This window comes from Podarcis melisellensis (genome assembly GCF_964234715.1).
Source record: "Podarcis melisellensis genome assembly, chromosome: 9".
NCBI classification, from domain to species: Eukaryota; Metazoa; Chordata; class Lepidosauria; order Squamata; family Lacertidae; genus Podarcis; species Podarcis melisellensis.
This window is the reverse complement of record NC_138541.1, coordinates 7,176,675-7,196,235: the sequence shown is the minus strand read 5'-3', so window position 1 is coordinate 7,196,235 and position 19,561 is coordinate 7,176,675. Positions and strand designations below refer to the sequence as shown.

General features: G+C 43.5%; 1 protein-coding gene across 3 annotated transcripts in view; it reads right to left on the bottom strand.

Moving 5' to 3' along the window:
- The window catches only part of CTNNA2 (catenin alpha 2), a 399,473-nt gene that overhangs the window by 127,072 nt on the left and 252,840 nt on the right, over window positions 1-19,561 (bottom strand). For all 3 annotated transcript variants that reach the window (XM_081924921.1, XM_081924922.1, XM_081924923.1), the window contains one exon: window positions 1,043-1,195. In XM_081924921.1, the coding sequence (XP_081781047.1) occupies window positions 1,043-1,195 (153 nt within the window). The remainder of the gene's footprint in view (window positions 1-1,042; window positions 1,196-19,561) is intronic.

The window sequence follows — 19,561 nt, the reverse complement described above, 5'->3', positions numbered from 1 at the left end:
CCTGAAACCACTTCACCCTCCAAGGATGTAAACCTTTAAGTCTAAAAGAAACACAACTGCATTTCTGGTTATCTTATGTTGAGTTTAGGCATATAAGGACTGTTCACTAGAAAGCCACCCTGCATCCTCATTTTAATACTGCATTAACTATTTTGGAGAGACAATCTAATAATTACCCAATGTGCTTTCTAATCCATTTGTGTCAGCTACAGTGCACTGGAACATCTATTTGGCCCTGTGCCTGGTACAGACAGCCTCCCTGCTGTACTGCTTGGCTGGCAAAGATTTAAGTGAAATCTACTGGTAGATATTGGAGGCATTTATTGACAAGACACAGGAAATATGAGCTAGCCCTCAATCGACTGGGTGCAGTTTAAGCTTGTGGTGAAATATAAGGCCCCATAGGGCTAAGCTGAGGAAGTAAATAGATTTCAACTAAGCGAAACCTAAGACATCTCCTCTCCTGAAGTAAAAAAAAAAATCAAACACACACACTGTGTCCTGGTTTCTATATAATGCTAAATCATGTTTTTGTTTCGGCAAAGTGTGGCTTGTTGGAACATCCAGTAGACTAAATACGGCTTGTTTTCTAGCAGCAAATCATGATGTGAAGCTGTGGTTTGTGGTTGCCTTACAAACCATAGCTTTTAAACTCTATTGTTTTGGCGTTATGTACAATCAAAGCAGTCTTGCTGTTTACAGGGAAATGAAGCAAGAACTGTGGTTGTTTGCTCATCTATGGGATGCACATGGCTTGTTGAACAAACTATGACTAAAACAAATCACAACCTAGCTGTTAGGTGCAAACATTGCCACTATTGATGGCAACCCCATTATCTTCACCGTATGTAATAGCTCAGGATAAACCCTGAAAGTTTGCAGCTGCAATGTGTATGTGACTATTTTGATGCAAGTCCCAATGAGTGCATTGGGGTTTGTGTATTATATATATGTTTGCTGCACAAGTTACTTTTTTTACGCACCATTTTGCTGTTTTGCCACATTCCTGCCAAGGCAAGGTGCTAGAGCACTGTCGTCTTACCTCCACTAACTTGTTGGCGTGTTCGCGGAACACTTGAGCATATTCCTTCACTTCTTTCTCATTACCACTCTTGGCTGCTTCGATGAGAACCAGTAATGGAACGTTGGTCTCGAGGAAAGAATCAGATATATGATCCATCACTGCTTTCCGGAGCTGTGATAAAAGAAAGCAGAGAGCAGTAAGCGGCTGAACATTTATCTGTACATGGTGCCGGCGACATCGATCTGCCATTTGCCATTATAAATACATTCTCCGTCCCTTACCAAGGTATTGTAAGAATAGGTTTTTAGCCTTTCCCTTCATTTTTTGCATTAAGAACAAATGGAACCAACTTGAATGTAAAAAAACAAAATAAAAAATCCAAGTTGCTGATTAAGTAGATAGCACTGACCAGGGCAGGGACAGGTCACAGATTTCTTTCAACTAAGAAAAAAAATCCCCTTGAAGCCTTATTCATTAAATTCATTCAGTTTTGGGCACTCAGTCCCAAAATGTTCAGGGTAGCTATCAAGAGAGTGTAATGTATAAGATGTCAAGATAAAATAAAGGAAATTCTTAACACAGAACCTGTAAGGAAGGTCGATCCTCACTGCTACAGAACTTAAATACAACTGAAGATATTTTGGTGTCTGAGAAAGGAAATCTTATGATGGTATTATGTAACACAAGCTCTCGCACACAGCTTGTAGAGAGGGGGCTGGAAAGGGGGCTGGAATGCCCTTAATTAGAGACCCTATTTGACATGTACAGTCATACCTTGGAAGTCAAACGGAATCTGTTCCGGAAGTCTGTTCGACTTCCAAAACATCTGAAAACCAAATCACGGCTCCTGATTGGCTGCAGGAAGCTCCTGTAGCCAATCAGAAGCCATAGAAGCCCCGTCGGACGTGCAGGTTCCAAAAGAACATCCACAAACTGGAACAATCACTTTCGGGTTTGCGGTGTTAGGGGGCCAAAACGTCCAAGTTCCAGGGTGTTCGTGATCCAAGGTATGACTGTATAAGGAGATCCAGGGTTTGTACAGGTGAGTAGAATAAATTAAGGGTTCCCCGTCCATGGTCTGTGGGCCACCAGTGGTCTGAGGTTTGCTCAGGTGGTCCACAACATGTCTGTGGATTGGTTGAAGATGGGTGATGGAACACCCATTGCATGAAACATCTATATCGATTTTTAATTATATTTTATTGCTTCTTTTATTTCTTACATTGCATTTTGTTGCATTACAATTTGAATTCCAGTGCAATAATACACAGTGTATAAGAAATAGAAGAAACAATAAAAGTAAAATTAAAAACCACAAAGCATCTAGCACAGAGTATTACAATAGCTATAATGGGCAGGGGGCGAAATGTTTAAGTGGTCCACCAAAACTCTCAAGAAGAAAGTAAGTTTGGAAGCCATTGAACTAAATGATTGTGGGGATGTTTGTTTTACAGAAAGTGTAGGCTCTGCTTTGCAGCAAGACAGAATTAGTAGAAAGCATGTGTGTCTCTGTCCCAAGAACCACAGTGAGACACCGAAAAATGGGAGAGGAAAGGATAACAGGTCAGCTAATGGAGGTAGATGATCCATCGAGTTACCTTCTACTTCAACTATTCTATGTGAGTCATAGAATCATAGAATAATAGAGTTGGAAGAGACCACAAGGGCCATCGAGTCCAACCCCCTGCCAAGCAGGAAACACCATCAGAGCACTCCTGACATGGTTGTCAAGCCTCTGCTTAAAGACCTCCAAAGAAGGAGACGCCACCACACTCCTTGGAAGCAAATTCCACTGTCAAACAGCTCTTACTGTCAGGAAGTTCTTCCTAATGTTTAGGAATAGAGTCAGAATAGAAGAAAAAGCTGGGAGGAAGCAGATTAGGTTGCACAAAGTGAAAAGCATGAGAAGAAGAGTAACGGAGGGGGGAATCAGTCAATGGCAGAGAGGCTTTCTGCGTTGAGGACTAGAAGGTTTAAATGAGAACAACATCAGCCAGATTTCTACCTAGCTGAATCTCACTAGGTATATATTGTGGTTAACCCCATAGGAATCACCAGTGGAATCTGTGTACCTTGCCTAGCTAAAACATTTTGTGGTGGATTACAAACCAGAGCAATTGCCTTAATTGACCTCCAGTCCACCCAAGAGATATATGATTAAATGAGACTAATTTCTTGTTAGACCCTCAGGCTAAATGGCTCCAAGCCTGTTGGATTTGAGTGCACAGCTTTTCATGTTTAATAAGAATTATACCCCCAAACCTTAAGGAAATGCACTAAGCAATGAGTGTTACATGATCACCGAACTATAGCAGTCCCAAGGATTCAATCATCTTTCCTTACCTTACAAAAAATGGAACAAAGTATGACTAATGTGTAGTTTCTAGAGTGACACAAGAGAAAATGGTGCTGTTATTTTTAAGTGATATTTTGGCTGCTGTTTGTGTGTGTGTGTGTGTGTGTGTGTGTGTGTGCGCGCACGTACGCACACACACACACACATTTAACCTCTTAGTTTGCTTTCAAAGACATGTAGGGGTGTGGTTTTTGCTGCATATACAGTACTTCCTTCCCCTTCTACAGAGGTTCCATCAATAAAACCAGATGATTAAAAAAACACCCAACCTGTTAAATTCAATGCTAATCGTTTCTTTATTTAAAATAATTTGATTTCAAATGAAATCAACATGCTAGTCTACACTTACTAATCTGATCCTCTATCAAGGACCATTATCACACCAAAGTGATAAAAAGTTTTTATTAAAAAACAAAAACAAAATAAAACACCACCTCTTTTGGAAGATCTCTTGGAATGAACCCAGTTGGACCCTTAGATCTTCATCTGAGGCAATTGTCTGGTTGTCCTTTCTGAGGCAGGTTTAGAGGATGGAAACAAAGGGGGGAACATTTTCATTTGTGGCTCCCCATTTGTGGAATACTCTCCTCAGTGAGGTCCACCTGGCACCATCATTAACATCTTTTCTACACCAAGAAAACACTTATATTCTCAGGCATTGGCAGATAGTGATGATTTGCTGGATAAGAAGTTTGATGTCAACATTTTTAGCTGGGCCCATTGTTGTTCAACGTTTTTATAAATGATTTGGATGAAGATATTGAGGGGATGTTCATCAGATTTTCAGATGACACCAAGCTGGGAGGAGTAGCCAATGCCGCAGAAGATAGAATCAGGATTCGTAATGACCTAAGTAGATTGAAGAACTGGGTCAAAACTAGCAAAATGATTTTCAGTAGGGACAAACGGAAGGTTCTGCTCTTAGGCAGGAACAAGGGACACCTGGATTGCATTGTGAAAAGAATCTAGGGGTCTTACTAGACCACAAGCTTGATGTGAGTCAGCAGGGTGACGCAGCAGCAAAAAACAAACTGTGGTTCATTATGCAGCTGACACTATAATATGCAAGTTAGGATGGCCATTGGGTCACATTTCCAACATGCAATTGGAATCACTCAACTTCAGTCTACTATGTTTTACTTGGAGTAGAGATAAAGTGAACAAGTGGTGCTGTGGTCTAAACCACTGAGCCTCTTGGGCTTGCTGATCAGAAGGTCGGCAGTTCAAATCTGTGTGATGGGATGAGCTCCTGTTGTTCTGTCCCAGCTCCTGCCAACCTAGCAGTTTGAAAGCATATCAGCATGAGTAGATAAATAGGTACTGCTGTGGCAGGAAGGTAAACAGTGTTTCCATGTCACAGTGTCCCGTTGCACCAGTAACGGTTTAGTCATGTTGGCCACATGATCTGGAAAGCTGTCTGTGGACAAACACCAGCTCCCTCGGCCTGAAAGTGAGATGAGCACTGCAACCTCATAGTCACCTTTGAGTGGACTTAACCATCCAGGGGTCCTTGACCTTTGTCTACTTAGAGTAGACCCATGGGAATTCTGGAACATGACTAAATGAAGTCCATTAATTTTAATGGGTCTACTCTAAGTAAAACATAGTTGCATATCACCCATAGGTTTTGTTCTAAAGAGAGAGGGGGGGGGCTACTTTGTACAATTTCTTTACCAAAAAGTATATATCAGCACATCTTCTTTTCACTTCTCTACACTAGATTAACCCAATTTCTATCAGAAGAAAATTTGATTTGCACTCTCATGCAAACAAGTGTCATGTCTTTGTGAATTGAGCTTTTGAAGTGCCCTTGTATGCATGTTGAAAGGTACAGTTAACAGCTTTTACATATGTAATGGGATACCAAAAATTTAGCAATCTATCAACAATAGCCTATAAGGAATGTCTTGACAAAATCATTTGTTAAATGTGACAGGAGTGTGAACATAAGGCGTTCTTCTAATAGCTTGAACGGATGCGTGACAAGGGAATATTAATTGCCCCAGACAAGATATTCAAAGGTATTAGCTCAGCAGAACCAGTCTATTCTATCCAATTAGGGCCATTCATCAATGTAAATAACTGTTCGAAAGCTAATCTTATTCACCCACCCACCCATGCTTTGCAACAAAGACCAGGTTCCTCTTGCAATTCTTCCTTAAGGCCAGCAAAGCTAGTCACTGGCAGAGAAAGAAAGAAAGAAAGAAAGAAAGAAAGAAAGAAAGAAAGAAAGAAAGAAAGAAAGAAAGAAAGAAAGAAAAGCCAAGGAGACTTGTGACACCTTGGAGGCTTACTAATTCATTTTGGCATCAGCATCCACAGGTCCACTCCAACAAGTGAGCGTGGGGAATGTATTTGGAGGAGCACAATTGTTTTGAGGGGAAATACAGAGTTCCACAGAGAACTCCACACAGGAACAATGCCCATCTCTAGACCACTAGCTCTCCTTACCACCTCTGCTATTGTGTCCCCAGTGTCATCTTCCAGGAAGCACAAAGCATTACACCATTACTGGTGGTAATGGTCCACTCACACTCATATCTCCTGCTGGAACCATGACCAGCAGATGCTATCACCAGCTCCATAAAGAAGTGGACAGTATACAAAACACCATGCTGTGTTCGAAGTGCCTAAGAGTATGACCTGGGAAGTCCTTACTTGTTTTAACAATTTTACAAACCCCTTCCCTTGATTCTATCAGCCCCTGATGGTATTGTTGTAACTTGCCCTGGGACCTCATGGTATAGGCAAGAAATCTCATGGAAAAATACATAATCAAATTGTGCGGCAGCCGTGGACTTTTGAGGGGGGTGTAAGCAAGCAGCTATTTGCACAGCCTGAGCCCCACCTCCCCCCCACCATTTGTAATATGAGGATAATCAATATTGACCTGCCTTGCAAGAGCTTTGAAAGGATTACTCAGCTGATGTATGACAGAAAACCCTTGAAATCCCTTATATAAATGCTAAATATTATTACCACATCTACTATTAAGTACAAATGACATGCAATACTGATTCAAGTCAGGTGTACTCCAATTCATTATTCAGCTTCCCCCGCGGAAAACATTTGCTGGAGTTTGCCTGCAGCAGTCATGGTGGTGGTGGATGGGCAGAAACACTCTGCATCACATACACTTGAGCAATCAACTTTATTTTTTTTTCTTCAGGTGTCCAAGTGACCAGGAAGGTGCTCAGGATTTTCCCAAACGCCATATCACATTATACAACAACATAACATATCCATATTTTTAACCTAAAGCAATTAATGGCATATCACGAGGGCAGGTTTCTGTGTCCTGTTTGGGCAGTGGGGAGCTGGCAGGGAAATCTTCTCTTTCTCCCTCTGCCCCATTCTGGGCTACTTTGTCATCAGAAATACAGGAAGCTGTCTTATACTGAATCAGACCATTGGTCAATCTAGTTCGCTCCATGGCGGACCTTAGGACCTCAAATTTCAGCTGAGCCCTGTGTGACACCAAAGTTTGGCACCCACTGCCTCTCATGTTCCATTCTAAATCATAGTTGTGGCACCCTCTGCAACACCCCTAAGGCTCCACACCCAGTGCAACCGAACCTGTTATAAAGTGATTTTGCACATTGGCCGCAATACACAAGATGAGGTGCACTGGGAATTATATATATATATAGTAGGATTTCCAGTTGCAAGAACATAGAAAGCTGCACGTGTGGTAACTCTCATCCCTACCTGGAGATGCCAGAGACTGAACCTGGCGTCTTCAACATGAAAATCAGGTGCTCCGCCACTGAGCTGCTGCCCTTACCAGCCCCACTTCTAACTGCATTCGAAGTTAAACTGACCTTCAGAATGCCACTTTATATTGTTCTATAATGATTTTACCCTGCACAGATGCACACAAACAGTACATTTCTAAGCACAATTCATAATGTTGGTGCTGACCTTGAAAGCTCTAAACGGCCTCAGTCTTGTATAGCTGAAGGATCATCTCCACCCCCATCGTTCAGCCCGGACACTGAGGTCCTCCTCCGAGGGCCTTCTGCTGGTTCCCTCCCTGTGAGAAGTGAGGTTTCAGGGAACCAGGCACAGGGCCTTCTTGGTGGTGGTGCCCGCCCTGTGGAACTCCCTCGCATCAGATGTCAAGGAAATAAACAAACTATCTGATTTTTAGAAGACATCTGAAGGCAGCCCTGTTTAGGGAAGTTTTTAATGTTTGATTCTATTTTTTAAATTTTGTTGGGAGCCACCCAGAGTGGCTGGGGAAATGCAGCCAGATGGGTGGGGTATGTATGTATGTATGTATGTATAAATTAATTATTATTATTATTATTATTATTATTATTATTATTATTATTATTATGACATGCAGATTACCTGTTTGCTGCTTACTGTCATGAAGGGAATTAAATTGTCAATTTCTGTTATGGAGAGTTAATAACATAATAGAAGGCTTATGGCTCTCACTGATTGTCATATTCCATCAAGTGCCCAGGGCTGCAGAGATCACCACTAACAAAAGTCTGCCAAACCTTTCTTTGCAACTTCTGCAAACAGCTTTGCTTTCAATGTTTACCCGTTTAGTGTGCGGTGTCTCGAGAACCCACTGACAACCCTATGACTTGTGTTGGCTATTGTGTGGGCGCAATCAAATATTGATTGGCACAAACAGAAGCAAGCCTTTCCACTGCAACTTAATCACATCTGGAGACAGAAACCGTACCTTCAAGTCAAAGGCTGTATTGCTGGAAGGTGCGGGGGAGATCTGGGAATTGTGCTCATAAAATAACACAAATATTTATTTAATTTTTTTTTGCAGAGGAACTAAAAAAGAAAGCTGTGGATCATGAAGAGGCACAAAACGGACATGCCGTAAGTCAAGTCCAGTCCTTACTGACAGAATGAGGTGGGTAATACTGATAGGCAAATTTGGAAGATCCCAGATTCAGTGGGACATTTGCAAGCATTTCAAGGATAGCTAAAGAAATTTGATTAATAGGAATAATTTCCTCTTGACTTACAGTAAAATCTTATTTTATAGATTTATACATTGTCTTATAATGAGTCCAAGATGCCACTGACTCATCACATTGAACATCCTGTTCCCAAAGTGGCCAACTAGATATCTGTGGGAAACCCACCAGCAGGACCCAGGCACAATAGCTCTTTCCCCTCCTGCATTTTCCAGCAATCATATACTATGCCAGCATATACAATCTAGCTCAATAATGTTTTCACTGACTGGTTGTGACTGCAGGGAGGGCATTCCTAGCCCTACCTGGAGATGCCAGGACTTGAACCTGGGACCTTCTGAATGCAAATGCTCTGCCACTGTGTTACAGACCTTCCCTAAAATTGGTTGAAACTCATAAAAAAGCACCAGTGTTGGTGTGATCACACTATTACACCAGGATTTCTTTTGTGCTGCGATTTAATCAATGCAAAGGTGGATTTTAATTGAAACACAGCACAAAAAGGACATATAGATCACTGGCTCCACCCCCAACATTGACCAAGACCCTCCAAGTGTCCCTATTTTCCAGGGATGTCCCTGATTTAGAGAAGCCATCCTGGTTTCTGTCTAAGCCCAGAGTGTCCCACTTTTACTTAGGATGCTCCCATATTCATTGGATAAATGTTGGAGGGTATGGAGTTATCTGATCCCCAAGGCGTCTGAAGGCAATCTGGTATAGGGAAGTGTTTTTTTAATGTTTAAAGTTTTATTATGCTTTTATATATGTTGGAAGCAGCACAGAGTGGCTGGGGCAACCCAGTCAGATGTGTGGGGTATAAATAGTAAAATTATCATGATGCAATGGGACGTCCCTATTTTTATCGGAGAAATGTTGGAGGGTATGCAAGAAGTGGGACTTTGAGCCAAAGGACTTATTGGGCTGCTAGAAGTTAACCATCAAGGAAATGGTGGGCTCCCACAATTATCCATCGGGAAGGGCTAAGGCTCAGTGGTAGGGCAGCCTCTTTGCATGCTAAGGTCCCAGTTTCAATCCCTAGCATCTCCAGCTAGGGCTGGTGAAGTCTCCTGCCTGAAACCCTTGAGAGTCACTGCCAGTCAGCGTAGGCAATACCAAGCTACATGGACCAATAGTCAGTGTCAGGGCGGCTTTCTATGTTCCTAAGGTTAAATGCAAGGGACGCAGGTGGCACGGTGGTCTAAACCACTGAGCCTAGGGCTTGCTGATCAGAAGGTAGGTGGTTCGAATCCCTGTGATGGGGTGAGTTCCCGTTGCTCGGTCCCTCGCTCCTGCCAACCTAGGAGTTTGAAAGCACGTCAAAGTGCAAGTAGATAAATAGGTACCACTCCAGTGGGAAGGTAAACGGCGTTTCCGTGCACTGCTCTGGTTTCGCCAGAAGCGGCTTAGTCATGCTGGCTACATGACCTGGAAACTCTCTGCGGACAAATGCCAGCTCCTTGGCCAGTAAAACTAGATGAGCGCCGCAACCCCAGAGTTGTTCGCGACTGGACTTAACAGTCAGGGGTCCCTTTACCTTTACCTTTAAGGTTAAATGCAGGGCCGGATTTAGGTTTGATGACACCCTAAGCTACTGAAGGTAATGGGACCCTTTATATGTCCAGCTCTCCTTTGTCAACAACAAATTGTCACTGTTTTTTCTTGTGTTGAATATATGCTATATGGTAATTTAGGGACCTAATAGGTATCTAAAGCCATTTGCACAAAAAATATGTATTTTATCAAAGTAATTGATATAGAAATGAGCAAACCAGTGATATTTTAGAGAGCAGGCTAGCAGGCGGGGCCCATTACTTACATCATAGGAGCCTACACAACACAAAACACTGTTGCTGTATGTAGGTTTTATTTTATTTGTTTTTTATATTATATTTTGGAAATGTACATCCCATATTTTCCCCCTTTACATTTTTTGGCAGGCCCCACTTGGGACCCTAAGCTATAGCTTGTTTAGCTTATACGTAAATCCAGCACTGGTTAAATGCCGGGAACATTGGTTGCAATGTCCATTACTGATAGACTCCTTCAGATAACCTAATTCCAATTGTTTCGGAATTTGGAATTTCATGGTTTTGTGACCGACAAATTAACTCGCAATGGAGGGGTGGGCAGATAATCTAGCTGCCTGAATCCTACCTGAAATGATTTAGGGTTTCTACACAAGCAGGGCTTCTTGGTCGGAACTTCATTTTTGTGCTTGTTCCTCTTGCTACACAGGCAGCTGGTTTCCAAACATGTACTCTTCTTCAAAAATGACTAATCTATAACAAATTATTTTAAGGAGAGTAGCTGGGCATATTGGCACAAAGAACTGGGGTTGCAGAACTTTCCATGTTTACGTGGCACACACAGATTTCATTCTTGAAACCACCCCCTGCCCCGGCCACCACTGTTCAGCAGAGTCCACAAGCTGAGTACTGCTATAACTGTCACCACAAAATGATGCAACACGGCCAGGGATCCAGCACCAAACAGCTCTGGGTGTGCTTTATGGCTGATGCAGCCCCATAAAAAGATATTGAAACTAAGGGAATTTATTAAATATTTACTAATTGCTCCAAATGGCGGCCGGCGCCTGCAGTTAGCCAAGCTAAGCATTAGCGTTAATCAAGGTATTGACTGTGGTAAGCGCTGGGAAGGTTAAGGGAGCACCGTACATCAAAAGGTTCCAAAAAACACTTGCCAGCCCCTAGGAGACAAGCGGGAAATTTCCACTTTCACAGTCTCACTTTTTTATTCCATGGGAAGGAGTGTTTCTCATTATGAGAACTGACTGATGTATTTGGGGAGAGGAAATAGCTTCAGTGGCAGAGCACTTGAACCTTCCCTATACTGACAGATTGGACAATTGTGTGTGTTGAGGTGGACTGAGGTCCTCCTCCGAGGGTCTTCTAGTGGTTCACTCCTTGCGAGATGTGAGGTTACAGGGATCCAGGCAGAGGGCCTTCTCAATAGTGGTGCCCCCCATGTGGAAAGCCTTCCCATCAGATGTCAAGGAAATAAACAACTATCTGACTTTTATAAGACATCTGAAGGCAGCCCTGTTCAAAGAAGTTTTGAATGGCTGATGTTCTACCGTGTTTAAAATATTTTGTTGGGTGGCGAGGGGAACCAAGTCAGATGACATATAAATAATGAAATCATCCTCATCATATTTGTTGGCCCTACTCCCCGACACCACCCAACCTTTACACATTCTAAATCCCTGCCTATGGATGTGCAGCCCAACAGGCATAGGCTTGGTGCCCTCAGTTTTTGCAGGACACAGACACTGGCAGCCACAACAAATGTTCTAAAGATGAGGGAGCCACAGAACCTTCTCATCTCACTTTTCCCCTTGTAGGCAGATTAGACCCAGAAGAATGAGCGGTGGTGACAATGGCAAGGAGGTACACCCACTGGAATATTTCTGTTGGGTGGAGAATACACTGAAAGAGGGGACAAATTAATTTCTGCACACCCACTGCCCCAAAATTGAGAAAAAATAGTGTTTGTACATTTTATCAATGTCAGGAAGTTTCATTAAAAGGAAATAAAATTCTGAGAACCAGAAGAAAAATATAATCATCTGGTGGGAGGGGTGAACCTTTACCAAACTTTTCTGTGGATGTTCATGGATATAGCTCGCATGCTAGGGATACTCACAAAGGCTCCTGTACGGATGGACCTTAGGAATGGACAGGGCTAGCAGGCATGATTTTGGCCCTAGATCCCCATGTGGACACTACCCATTTACTGTAGAATGCCCATGTAGTATCTGAAGAAGTGTGCATGCACACGGAAGCTTATATCCAGGCGAAACTTAGTTGGTCTCTAAAGTGCTACTGGACAATTTTAAAAATTTATTTATTTATTTTGACTGTGTCAGACCAACACGGCTACCTACCTGAATCTAGAATCATGCAGTGGCACACATGCAAGAGACCCTTGGAATCTCCAAACAAATGACTTGGGCTTTGCTAAGCTGAAATTTCAGCTTTTGAAGGGGAAAGTGTCTGTTTCAGGGAGCGCTAAATTTACCCGTTTATTTTATTGTGGGGGGTCAGTTTTCACTTCAAACAATGGATCTTTCATCCTGCTGCCATCAGCATGGCATTGTCGGGCATGTGACACGCCTGCTTCCTAGTCAGGATAAACTGCTGGCTCCCAGCGACCCATAGCCTTGCTCCTCCTCCTCCTCCTCCTTGTTGCTGCTGATGGCAGAGGGTAAGAAGAGGAAGCAGGGGCTTCTGTTTGCCTTGCTTTCTCCTTCTGGCAGAAGAAGCCCAGAGGATGAGAGTTAGTGACTGGGCAGGATTAGCAGTAGCAAGGAGGTAGAACAACTCAGACGAGGGTCCCCCACTGATTCCATCTTGGCCAAGCTCATCCTCCACAAAAGTGATTCTGGCTGCTTCTAGCAATGGAACCCACAGTGCTCTGAGTGGTTTAAGCCAATGAGCTTCAACTGGTGTGTTGGTACTTGCTTCTGGGCCATGGCCTGATGTAAGGTGGGCCACAACAGCAGCACTACTTCCATACAAATATATGGCTGAGTAAAGAAGTGGGTTGCAGGAGGAGTTAGCAGCCAGCAGCAGTTCTATTAGCTGATTCCAGCCTCTGGGAGCTCATGAGCAGAACTTGTGAGCAGAGGCATTTGCAAGCGTGCTTTGATGGGGAGACCCAGAGTGCTGTCTCAAGGTGTACATAGGAACAAGAGACATGGCCTGTGGTGGACAAACAAACAAACTAACAACCCTTTGTGAAAGCCATCCATGGTTAATGCTCAAGGAAGTGGCATATAGTCTTCCATAACATGGGAACATATGGCTTCAGTAAACATTATGTGTAGAGTAAATGAATCTGAACCCTATAATTAGGTAGCAAGGAAATTACGGCAGACCTGGCAAAATAAATCAGCAACATTAACACACTCTCCATTTGCTCTAAAGTGATTTAGAGTGCCATAAAACACACACACACCATGTCACAGTGATAAACATCTCAGGAAAGACATTCGGTTGGGCAAGGGGGGTAGCAGAATGAGTAATTTGAAGGGAAAGCAAGGAACCAACCAAACCACCATTCTCCATGGTGCTGAAATCTGGAGCCCCTCCACACAGCAAGAATCAGCCATGTTTTATAGTTTGTTTTATGTGCATAATGGTCTCAAGCTCCATCTGGATCTGGTAGTAAAATATCCACCTCCGTACCCCCTACCCCTCAATGTAATCTATGTAGGCAGACTTGTTGTGCAGCAATAACCAAATGGTTGTTTGCAATATTAATTTTAAAATAATGGGGGCTGAACACCCACTCTAGTGCTGGCTTTGCACAGGAGGGGAGCGCAGTGGCAACAACAATTAAACAACAACAACAACAACCCCAAAGCAACATATACAAATCAAAGTTCCTGCAATAACCAGGTAAAGTTTAAACCTTAAATATAGACAGCCCCTAAACTTAGCGTTGTATGAATTCATCACCACTCATTACATCATGTCACAGATAATGTCCAATAAATAGCACTAATGTCAACTGCAAAACTATATTCCGCCTGTCCATTAAAATAAGCTAACTGAAGAGGAAGGGGTAGTCACATTTCCCCAGCTACAAAATATAACACAACCAGTGCTGGGAAACTGTGGGACTTCCACAAACTCAGGGGAAGACATTGGGACTCTGCTAACCTACACATCTATGATGCAATGATTTGTGGAATATGCTCCTCCCATTGCTGCTGCTTCAATAAAGAAGGAAGAGGCATGTTTGAAAAAAAAATTGCCCCTGCCCAGATCACAGAACTGCAACAGGGCCTTCTCGGTGGCAGCTACTCATGTGTGGAAATCTTTTCCTGGTGAATTTCATCCATCTCCCTCATTATAAATCTTCAGGAGGGCTTTGAAACTTTCCCAGACATTTGATGGCTGGAAGGTGCTGCTCCTGGCAACCTTGAAACTATTAACTGAGAGGGTATGTGTTTGTTTTTAGAATATGTTAAATTAATTCCATATTTTGCTGTGCATTCCCTGCCTCACATGAACATTGTAATATCATTTCCAGGACACTGTGGGAAAGTATTTTAAAAGGGGCCCCTTCCTGCAGTCATGAAAATGTTCACCAAGTCCTACCTCTTGGACTTTTAAGACTTGGCATGGAGGGATTTCAGAGATGAGCAAAGACTGGTACAATTTCCATCCGTGCTTTGGGGCTCAAAGCTGTGCTGGCTATTGATTCCATGCAGCTTCACTCTCAAAAGTGCCAGAACACTGAGATGAAGCTACATGACCAATCATACGCAGCATATTTTCTTGGAGGACAACAGATCTCTCATCTCTTGGCACGCCATGCAGCCTTAGGAAGAGATGGCCACAATGGCTAATGTGTTCATGTGCAAGATGAGTGCAGCTCAATATCGCAATAACTCAACATCCCCATCCATAAAACAAATCATCCCTAGGAATAAGCTCAGCCCAATCTAAATTTAAAATTCAGTTTTGTATATATTTTTTAGTGTGTGTGTATATGTGTACACAACCCCAAAGCATGCTTCTAATGAGGCTGAAATTGGGTCAGGGTCTTAACAAAAACACCAAGGAAATGAAATAGACTGAATAATGATCTCAACCAGGATGCCAGCACAGTGGGAAGGGGGAGAAAATAACAACATTGTCTCACCAGTGCCAGACATATTGTACACAGAATGTGGAAAGAGTCACACTACTGCCTTTTTCCATGGAAGGTGTATTCTCTTAAGTAGAGACATTCTGCAATGGCAAAGAGCAGTTTCTGCCAGTGGAATGTTCTCTTATCAAGCTGTATCATTATCTGAAGAACAGTGCATATCCCAGGTGAAAACATTCCTGCAGAGCAAGGGATTGGACTAGATGACCCTTGGTGTCCCTTCCAACTCTACAATTTCAAATTATTTTTTAGGTGGGAATAGGGAAAATTAAATAGACAGCCCACCTTTGCACTAGATACTTTGATATCAGGTTTTGCATTAATGTACGTCAAAGGGCCCAGATTGCATAGGTGTCCTACAAGTGTCTCCAAATGGAAGTATTGTTGAATCTGGCAGGAACCAAAGTCAGCTGGAGAGCCTCTCTCTACACTGCTGCTCCTTCTCCATCACCACACAGATCCTTCATGAATGCATCATCAGAGAGAAAGAAGGTAGCAGGTCCTTCCTACCCTTCTAGCATTGTAACGACTCCATCATTGGTGCAGAAAATAGCCTGAGTAGCAGTCTTTTAGTTAGTACCTGAAAGAACCAACAGCTGCTACAACCTTACCCTGTAGAGCATTTTTAAGTCTCATGTTTGAAGCAGGCGATAGATCAGGGGAGGGGAAACCCTGTTCAGGTCAATGGCCACATTCCCTTCTGAAAGCCACAGGTCAGGGGTGGACAGGAGCAAATGCAACCATTGTAAAATTGTCTTTGAACAGTAAAGTACTTTTGACTTATTGCTTGCACACATGCACATGCCCTCCACCCAGACCAGCCAGTGGCAGTATCAGTGCTCAAGGACACATTCCTGCCAGGCGAAATCACTTGACAAAGGATGATAAGAGGAGAAGAGGTATTGCTGGAGAGGGGATATGGCTTAGGAGAGTACCTAGGGCCACTGAGAGAAGCCTAGAGGGCTGCATTTGTCACCATGCTCTCATATTCTAGAAAAAAATTAACCTTTGGGTACAGTACTTTGTGATAGAATTATCAGAGGGTATTTTCTGTAAGAGTATGAACAACTGTCCCTATTCTTTTCAGGCAATGCTACCCAGGAAGAAGAGGCATTTGCTGCCATATGTGTTTACACTGTCTGATGAAAAAAACAGATATTGACAATACAGCCCCAAGTCCTCATTACTGTATGTGTTTCTGATCCTTGACTTCGGCACTGAAGCTGCTAAACAGAACAGAGATCCCATCTTTCTGATGGCAATTTGCTGCTTGTTTAATAATATCTCTTTGTGAGGAACAGGATAACAAATAATTAATTTCTTAAAGGTCACTGGGGAGATTGGCAGATGGAAAAATAGCTTGCTGTTACTGCTTCCATAAAACCAGATTTCAAGGACAGAGACCTTGTTGACTCCAATAACAAATCTTTGTTATGTAGAGATAAATCCAATAAGCATGATTTTGCAGCTGCACAATGATTGGGGTGCCACCCAATGCCTCCCATTGTATCAAAATGTTAGCTCTAAATGCTTGATGTAGGTAGAGTCTCAGATGATCATTTGCTTATAGAAGGGGATAGGGAACTGGATCTGGCTGGAACCTTACATCCCCCAACCCCACAGGAAAGTGGATTGGGCCCTCCATCTGTCAACCACAGGGGGCTTCCTCTCAGTTGTCCTGCACTGTGTTCCTGTGCCATCAGTGCAAATCAGGTGTTGCATCATCTTCAGGGGAACTTATCTCAGCACTCTTCCATTCACAGCCACTGAGAAGAAAGCCCACTGTCAGTGCCAATCACCTGTTTGACTGCAAAGGGGGTCCCCACTCAGGTGACTGGCACTGACAGTGGTTCTTCCAATGAGTTCACTTTCGATGCCGATCAGCTGGTGGACATGGACCCTTTGGAGTCTGCTTGCAGCTGATCCCAGCCACATATTTATGTGCCCTACACCTGAAGTTACAGGTGGGCAGGTGGGTGCAGTTTGGACTCTCCCTAATCTGGACTCTCCCTGGGCACATGGTCTAGAGGTTCCCCACTGCTAGCATACAGCATAATGAATTTGTGGTTCTTATATAGCTAAATTCCCAAAGAAATTGGATGGTGAATTCTATAGTACAACATACACTGAATTTAATGCTGTGAATGAGTCCTTTTCTATTTCCTAAACCAGGGATGTCCAACAGGTCTATTGCGAACTACCGATTGATTGCTGGACGTTCTTGGTCAATCCTGGTTGATTGCATGATCCTGCCCCCCCCCCCAAACCTCAGCAACATAGAATTGTAGAGTTGGAAGAGACCCTGATGGTCATCTAACCCCCTACAATGCAGGACTATGCAGGTAGCCTGTATGGGGACTGAACCTGCAACCTTGGCATTATCAGCACTACGCTCTAACCAACTGAGCTAACTCCAGGGACTGAGCACAGAGGTAGCACTCACTGGATAGAATGTGAATTACTGTTAGTTGGAAAATCCAACCACTGTTTATTGACAATGATAGGATCGTCACAGCAAACTGTGCTTAATAGATATGTGAGCTCCATTGCCCATTATCCCCCCTTATTCCTATGCATGTGTTTTTAAAAAAGCAGGGTCAGGTCTCCAATAAACAGAGTGGGAAAGTAGTATCATGGGGAGCTCCTAGTGGTATTTGAATGTTCCTTCAACAGCCAACCTAAAATGGGGGTTTGACTTCCTTCAGGTAACGCTTAAAGGAGACCCTGCTTGCTTCAATACAGGGGTGGCAGTATGTGGGCCCCAGGCCTCTCTATATGGCCTTTGGGACCCCCAGACCCCTATCCTGAGGCCAGACCCTTCATTGAGTACATTTTATTGCCTGGAACGGTCCCTTGGATTCTTATAATGACTTTTCCTAGCCTGGATGGATTATGTGAGTAGAAGCTAGTCTACTGTACAAAAGCAAAATTCATATTTATTGCTTTGTTTCCTTTCCCCTCTGGCCTAACCCACCACCAGCATGTGGTCCCCGGAAGGTTGCTTAGAAGGGAATGTGGCCCCCAGACTGAAAACAACATATCCACCCTTACTTAAGCAGCCTTTGACTGCAGCAACTTGTGATTGCTGCAACGTGACAGAAGCGGAGGTGGAACACAAGGATGGTAGCAGTGCCTTCTCAAGATGAAGGGCAACTGACCTCATTGTCCTTTCTGGCGCTGCAGATCTGGCTCTCTGAAGGTACTTTGCCCAGCTAAAACAACGAATGGGAATAAAGCCTAAAAAGCTAGAGAAAAAGAGGACCAGTTGCCCAGTCAGCTCAGAAACCATCCAAAACGGGGTGAGGTTGCAATGGCTGGAGGGGAAAGTTGGAACACGTGGGATGCTGGGGTAGTGACAGTCAGGCAATCAGAAGGCAGTGAGATGTATACGAAACGATGCTGGGCCTTGGCAGGCTTGCGGTCTCCCTCAGTCTACCCTCCTCACTCAATGCAATGCCACTGCAGAAGCAGAGTCTCTGAGGAACCATGTGCTCTCTGCTGTTGTAGGACAACTTGTAGCATTAAGAAATTATCAACTTAGTGATTTCCTTTTGTTTCTACTCCCCCTCTCCCCCAGAAGATATAAAACATTAAAGAACCCAAAATAACCGGCAGGAGGGAATCACCCTGCTGCTGTGAATGTGTCTGTCTGCCCTAGCCTGCAATGAAAGAGGCTTGTTTTGTTCTGTCTGACAAGCTTCTCTGCAGGAGAAGAGCAAAGAGTCCTGCCAGTTGGCACAACTTCCGTTCAGACTTCAAACTCCCCATCTTTTCCATGCAGCAGAAGGAGAGGCAGCCAGAGCTGTGTGCTGCTGCCTCTGACATGACTGCTCGCTCCTAAGCACTTTGTTCGCAGCCGGGTTTTGTTCCTTGCTTTTCTGGTTGAGTGATGTTTGAAAGGGATGCATGGAGGTGTATATGTTTAGCATAACCAAGGAAGAATGTTAAGTGAGAACAGCCCAGTGTTTACTCCTCTCAAACTGGAAAGAGTATTAGATAGCTGCATGACAAATTGCAGATAAACTTTGCCAGGGATCTTGAATGCAGAAGCTTTTTGAGCTAATCCGGCACCTCAAACCAATCACCATCACATCTCCTAGCAAGATCACACATTTGGGCCGCAAGCAGCTCCGCCAAATCAAGCTGGGTGCCTTAATACTGAAAAACAGCACCTGGCAGCAACACTGCTACTAGCTCCCCTGCATTTATGTCGTTGGAATATAATTTCATACCTGCTGTTGGCTCAGCTATGAAACTCTCTACAAGAGCAAAATGGGTAGTATTAGCTAAAGCAGAGATGAGTCCCCTTTTCACCGTGAGGGCCACATTCCATTCTGGGAAATCTTCCAAGGGCCACATGACAGTGATGGGTGGGGTCAGAGGGGAAAGGGGTCACAGCAACAAATGCAAATTTGGCCTTTGTATAGTAAACAAGTTTCTACACAAATTGACACACACCTTTTTATCCTTTAACCGGGCAGGCAAAGGGCATTATTATAATTTGAGGCCACATTCTAGCCAGGCAAAACCACTCAAGGAGGGTTTGAACCAGGG